Source organism: Topomyia yanbarensis, chromosome 3 (genome assembly GCF_030247195.1).
Source record: "Topomyia yanbarensis strain Yona2022 chromosome 3, ASM3024719v1, whole genome shotgun sequence".
NCBI lineage: Eukaryota > Metazoa > Arthropoda > Insecta > Diptera > Culicidae > Topomyia > Topomyia yanbarensis.
The window spans coordinates 86,652,692-86,659,396 of NC_080672.1; the positions used below are offsets into that span (position 1 = coordinate 86,652,692).

Consider the following 6,705-nt stretch of genomic DNA (forward strand, 5'->3'; position numbering starts at 1 on the left):
TTTCCAACGGATGACATACAATTTCATCTCGGTCCAGATTATCGTATGAATGTTAGCTTCAGGGCAAAAAAGATGATGCATAAAATTGCTGCTTTCACCACAGTCTGAATTATTTGAAAATATCCAGCCGGTTAATGCAGCAAATATATGGAAAATGTGTATCTTTTGCTTCTTTATCCATATCCTGAAACTAAAATTCATACGGTATAAACCGGACCGAGATGAAATTGTATATCTCCCATTGGAAAATCATTCAATATCAGTGTTAACCTTCCGGTAGACGCACTAGTACACAGAGTGCGCGTCACTCAGAAATCAAGCGAAAGCGTCTTTGAACACCAGCGCCTACTCGTTCAGTGAGCCATCCAAGCGACTTCAGGAGGGCCAGACATAAAGTTTTCAAAAGTGTATAACTTTTGAACGTATGCTTATGGACAAACAATTTTACCTTCGTTTTGTAGGTGAAACCTAGTGTTATCAGAGTAATTGATAGTATAATTATAATTTTTGCCGATAGTGAAGTTACACGGGTTCAAAAACAGGCCAAAATTAAATCAAAATCAGCTATAAGTCTTTACACAGCATTCACAGCTATCTGATCTCTTCGGAAAAGTTGTGTGTTTTATGATGATAAAAAATACCTTAGAACATTGTTAATGCAAAAAATCAGAAATAAAAAAGTTATAATTAAAAATAGGAAATGAAGGAGTTCACAATAGAGAACTTCTCATAACTCGATTAATATGAGCGACAGAGACAACATGTCTTCTGCAAAATTTATAAAAATTTATATCTCCTCTACAACTTTGTCGAAGACAGCCAAGCGCTATCTCTTTCGGTTCAAAAGTTAAATTTTCTGTAGCCTACTATGATCATTTAAAAAAAAATAATATTGCCAAAAGATGGCGCTTTTCACACACACAAACATTGTAGAATATGTGAAATCGCTAATATGCACAGTTTTGACTCCAATGAATTAAGTACCTCAAAACGCTGTTTTGAGCCACTGTGCATTGTTGAAGTTTTCAATCCGCAACAGTGGAGCATTTACGAAATACTCGCTCGTTTTACCCATTGGAGGCAGTAACAGGTAAGGTTATGAAAGCTGATGCAACAATGTAAACTGATAACCACAATTCTCGTGTTTCAGGGTTTTCAGTTGTTAGCATATGACATTAAAGAAAAAGGCGATAAATATTGTATTCACAACATTAATGCCATTGATGGCCCTCCGATAAAGCCACACTATATCAATAATAAGTGGTATTTCCGTAAAAAGCAAAATTTTAATACAATGAACCTCTGACGAAATTATGTAGATTATAATTTTAGGTATTTTAGAAAGTTATAGTAAGGGATCATCCATAAATGAAGTAGCATTTTTCAGTGATTTTTAACACCCCCCTCCCTCATCGTAGCATTTCGTCACAAACCCCTAAATACCCCCTGGTAATTACGTTGCCTGACGGTAAACCCCCCCCCCTTGACCCCGTAAAAAATTAAAAAAAAACAAAACGATGTTAGTTAGATGAAATGGGAAAAGCTACGTAGTATGATATGACCCCCTACCCCCTGTCGTCACACATCATCACAAAATACAAAACTCCCCCCTCCCCCATATAATGCTACGTCATTTATGGATGATCCCTAAGTCTTTGTTCATGAAAATCTAATAAAAAATTTTCGCAGTTCTTTAACACATTATGAACTTTAGAACCAAATAAATGCTATAATAGCGAAAAACTAACCAAAGCGTATATTCTACAGAGACTATCTAAACCGGAAGTTGCCACCTTGGGTTCCAAAATGGTTTTAGACATCGATTAGCCCATATTATTGATATTATATAGAATTTATATATGTCCTTCCGAAGCTATTCAAGGTACTGCGCACCCTCAAAGTATGTCCCAGTTACAGACAACCGATATACGCAACAATTCGAGATGGCAACGAGATATCTCTTCAACACACCAGGCAACTCGAAGAGAGGATTTGTTACTGTAGCATCAGGTAAAATCACGAGCTGTATATGTCCTCTTGAAGCTATGCGAGGTACTGCGCACCCTCAAAGTGTGTCCCAATTTCAGACATGCGGCGGATGTAACATACCCGACAGTAACGTTTCTCTTCTGCCCACCAGTCAACTGAGAAAGAACGTTCCTGTTTCATCAGATGATTGCCGACATCAACAACTTGAGATATACTACCAGAATGTTAGAGGACTGCGCAAAACGTTGATGACTTTTTCGTCGCTGTTTCTGATGATGAACATGATGTTATTGTTCTTACTAAGACTTTGCTGAACGATGAAATAAATTCGCTTCAACTGTTTGGTCCTATGTAAACGGTTCATCGCAACGATCATAACACGACCAGTGCTGAAACAAACCGGGGTGAGGTGTGCTCATCGCTGTGTCCAATCGATTATCGTCCGACCGAAAAACCGGTATTGTCTGCAACCTCGAACAACTTTGGGTCAACGTACGTAACGCCAGTAACAACTATAAATCATACAACCACTTCCTTTACTCTGGGCACGTATTGCAGACCCAACCTGACTTTAAGCGGAATCCAAAACGTTTCTGGTCATTTGTGAATGGAAAATATAAGGAAAATGGGTTTCTTGCAGAAGGCATAAAACCTCCTCATCTTTGTACCAACAGATCACAAACATCCAAATGATACATTTCACAACTTATTTCTACGACCAAAACTAACATTAAGATTTTCGTAATTAATAACTAACACTGGGACAAAAGCTAGCTAGGCAAAGAATGAACAAACAATCGCTTGGTAACGTCACGGGAAAGGTGAAAATCAGAACATCTTTTGAATAAAAATGTTCTTCCTCGCGAAACTAAGGCATACATCTCAAGTGAGCAACATGGTTTTTTTTCCTGGTAGGTCAACAACTACTAATTTGGCTCAGTTCACATCGCATTGCATTAAAAACATAGAAATGTAGTGCACAGGTGGACTCCGTATACAATGATCTAAAAGCAGCTTTTGATTGTGTTGATCATTCTCTATTGTTGGCAAAAATTGAGCACCTGGAGCATCGCCTAATTTCATCGAATGGCTTGAATCGCACCTCAGAACCCGTTTCCTTTCTGTGAAATTAGGAAACAATGAGTCACATACCTTCACCAATTTTTCGAGAGTGCCACAAGGAAGCAGTCTTGGATCTTTGCTGTTTACCTTGCTCTTCAATGACGTTTGCTTTGTTATTCCGGCTGGATGCAAACTTGTGTGCGCTGACGACCTCAAACTGTTTCTCATTATGATCTACAACCGACTGTAATGAGCTGCAGCGACAAGTCAACTAGATACTGTGGGACAAGCCCAATGTGCACACCAAGGTGAAGCAGCTAGCGACGAGTATTAAATCGGCCGTAACAGCTTCTGAACGCGAACAGAAGGCGCTCTTTATAAGAGAGCTGAATCAGTCGAAATAGCTCTGACGGAAGCCGCACAACATACGACGGAAGAAACTGAGGTGACACCGAAGAGTCACCACAATACTCGCTCGGAGAGAAAAGTGAGGGGGATGCCAGGGGAGCAAGAGGACCCGTTAGCGACCTGGAGGGCACCAGCGAGCAGAGGAACGTTGGGAAAGACCGTGGCTGGTGCATCGTGGGAACTCAGCAGACGAAGCGGAAGGAGCGGAAAGAAAAGAAAAAGGAACAAGAGAAGCAAGAAAATCGTAAGCCTCCTCGGGAGAGGTACAAGAGCGATGCACTGATCATCGAAGCGAGCGATAAGACGTCGTAAGCCGCTCTTCTAAAGAAAGTGAAAGAGGACCCAGAGCTGAAGCAGTTAGGAGAGCATGTTGTTAAAACGAGGCGCATTCAGGAAGGAAACGACCGCACGTCGGGCGGCCGCAAGGGCCCTGTGTACGAAAAGGCAAAAGCAGGGCAACAATGATGGATATAAACCAGCTTAACCTTCCGGCAGTCCCGCTAGTGCACTGAGTGCACGCCGCTCTGAAAATCTTGCGAAATCGTCTTAGGGCACCAGCGGCTGCTCGTTCAGTGGACCATAAGCGTGACTTCCGGAGGGTTAATCTCAATCATTGCACAGCAACTGTTGTTGCAGTCAACAACAGAAACGAAGTGCGACGTTGCAATTATTGCAGAGCCGTATCGTGTAACATACACACACGAAACATACACGAAGGCTTCGTGATCGCCAGGATCAACCGCTTATTGGTATGTAGCTATTATGCTATCCCACTGTGGACACCAGAACAGTACAATCGGATGCTGGACGCGCCAATTGACTCTTGGGCCGTGGATTAGGGTAGCAGGCTGACCAACGTAAGAGGTTACAGCTTGTTGGGAGCCCTGGCTAAGCTGGATGTAAGACTGTGCAACGATGGTTCCGCTAGAACATTCCGTAAAGACGGTACTTCGGCTCATTAGTATCTGCACATACTTAACACCAGACGAACGTTCAATCCAAAAGCGTAATACAACTTGTGTTCTCGAAGCAAATGAGTTAGTTCAGCAAATCAATCCACATCGCAATGATTGCTTGGAGAAAGGGAGTAGAAAATTCTTCGAACATTCTTTTCATTTAGTACATTTTATCTTTTCATTTAGTTCATTTTCAATTGGTCGGTGTTAAGTCAGACCGAAATAAGTGACATTGGATTGATTTCAAGAAAAACGAGTTTAAAGTTAGGATCGCAGCATACTTTACATTTAAATTAATTCTTTCTTATTTCAACATTTTTAATCTGGCATAATGTCGAATGTAACTAAAGAAATTCTTTATCCGGTGCTACCATTATCTCATTTTTTAAGTTTTTGCGACTTAGTCCGATCTGACTTAACACCGACAAATTCAACAAGATATAATTTAGTAGGCCTTTCAAAGAAAAAAGAACCATTTTCATTTTTTTATATTTATATGTTTATCGCATGTACTATCAAATAGACTATTTCAACGCATTATTTCTAAGCGGGCATCTATAATAACTTCAAACGCCCAACTAACGTGTCGATCAGTTCACTAGCATCTGGACCCAGTCCTAGCACTGTCTCCGTTCCACTCCGAACCTGTGTCCTGCCAGCATCTCTGACGATTTCCGCTACAACACCACTCTCTCGAGCCAGCGCTGCAATATGTTCCAGTTGCGCTAAATCCTCTATTTTAACTACGATTTTCGGTTGACCTTGCAGCAACCACCTCTGGAGTTTCTGCTTGTTGAGGTTGGCCGAACGGATATAGCACATGATGGCAGCGTGTGCGCATTGGGAGGCAACTTTGCCCTTGCTTAACCCTAAATCTGAACGTACGACTAGAACCATTTTCATAGAACCTCCACCGGCGGACGATACCAGCTTTCTAAGGAAATTCATTTGGCTAGCATTACTTTTCGTATTTCTGCCGTTGTCTTTCCGTGTAGTCTTGCATGCAAGTTTTGAACTCTTTCACTACTGCCTGACACTTGCGCCAGTCGCCGGTTTCAGCAATGCACTCCTGGAAAGGAAAACAAATTACAATTACGAAGGCTTTGGAACCTTTCTCGAAATAAAAGAATTCGAATTCTTCATTGAGCCTTCAATGGGTATCTAATTACATAGTATATTTTTATTTAGATCTACACTAGCAAACGACTCAGTCGATTCTAATTAACTGAAATTACCTGTACTTTATAATGAAGGTTGATACAACCTGTTCGTTTCAGCATCTGCTCCACTGGATCTTCAATATCACTCATGATACATTTATTTTCTTAAACAGTAACAGTATATTTTACACAAAAAATGTTTTATTACGGCATGACTATGAAGTAAACCAAGTAAACACAGCAGCCTCAGATTTTCACCACGCCCAATAAATTCCACCACTGTCAAGGAAATCTGCACGCAAAGAAAAGATTTGGCCAAAATGGAAAGAAATTTCAGAAGCACGCGCTGGGAGTGTTCACGCTAACGACGCTGAATCCCTCTGGATAAAGACTCGACACGTCAATCGTTTGATTACCATTTATCTGTCAGTGTCATTCCAATCGAGCACGAGACCTGTCAATGCCCGAATAGAAATGTACTGTAACAAAACCAATGATTTTCACTGTGACAGTACAGTAATTTTACAATAATTTACAGTAAGTTTTAGTGTTATGCTACAATACAAAAACAATAAACTTTAACGTTTTTACAGTAAATACAGTAATGTAAAATGCACTTTTACAGTGAAAAAGGGTGTGGTTATGTATCTTAAAAAAAACCATTTTTTTCCATACATTGTTTTCTCGAAAACAGTAAAATTTAATGTGAATGCACTTTATCAGTTTTTTGCTGAACAGTGAAATTTATTGTTTATTAATTATTAATTTTATTGTAAATCTACTGTGAGAGCTTGGCATCGAACAATGTTGAAACAGTAATAACTATAATATTTATTGTTTTATGATTGTTTGTAGGGTAAATGCTATTGTAAAATTCTATCCGGGTGGCCCTTATTCCAGAAGGATTCGAAGCGATTTTCTTCGGATTGAGGGCTTTTGACAAGTCTCGTGCTCGATTGGAATGACACTTACAGATAAATAAGAAGAATAAGATAGAGATGGCGAGTCTTTATGCAGAGGGATTCAGCGTCTTTAGTTCACACATGTTGAGATAACAGAGACGGAGGCATGTTTGTCCAATTCTAAACGGCCAGAAACCATTCCAGAAGAAGACGACAAAATAATGAAAC

At 40.0% G+C, this 6,705-nt stretch overlaps 2 protein-coding genes across 2 annotated transcripts; both read right to left on the reverse strand.

The window, feature by feature from the left end:
- Window positions 1-4,914: 4,914 nt before the first annotated feature.
- Window positions 4,915-5,363, reverse strand: LOC131689695 (peptidyl-tRNA hydrolase 2, mitochondrial). The gene has a single exon (XM_058974948.1). It carries the CDS (start codon window positions 5,361-5,363, stop codon window positions 4,971-4,973), a length of 393 nt encoding a protein of 130 aa, XP_058830931.1. The 3' UTR covers window positions 4,915-4,970.
- LOC131689696 (cytochrome c oxidase assembly factor 4 homolog, mitochondrial) lies at window positions 5,349-5,789 on the reverse strand. The gene is made up of 2 exons (XM_058974949.1): window positions 5,651-5,789; window positions 5,349-5,484 (listed from the first exon to the last, which is right to left on the reverse strand). The coding sequence occupies exons 1-2, from the start codon at window positions 5,723-5,725 to the stop codon at window positions 5,374-5,376; spliced, it is 186 nt and encodes a 61-aa protein (XP_058830932.1). The 5' UTR covers window positions 5,726-5,789; the 3' UTR covers window positions 5,349-5,373.
- Window positions 5,790-6,705: the final 916 nt, after the last annotated feature.

Bases quoted from the DNA above. Each gene is read 5' to 3' on its own strand.
- LOC131689696 (XM_058974949.1), bottom strand. From the start codon at position 5,725: ATGAGTGATATTGAAGATCCAGTGGAGCAGATGCTGAAACGAACAGGT. The intron at 5,485-5,650 runs GTAATTTCAGTT...TTTCCTTTCCAG, and splicing joins ACCTTCATTATAAAGTACAG to GAGTGCATTGCTGAAACCGG.
- LOC131689695 (XM_058974948.1), bottom strand. From the start codon at position 5,363: ATGAATTTCCTTAGAAAGCTGGTATCGTCCGCCGGTGGAGGTTCTATG.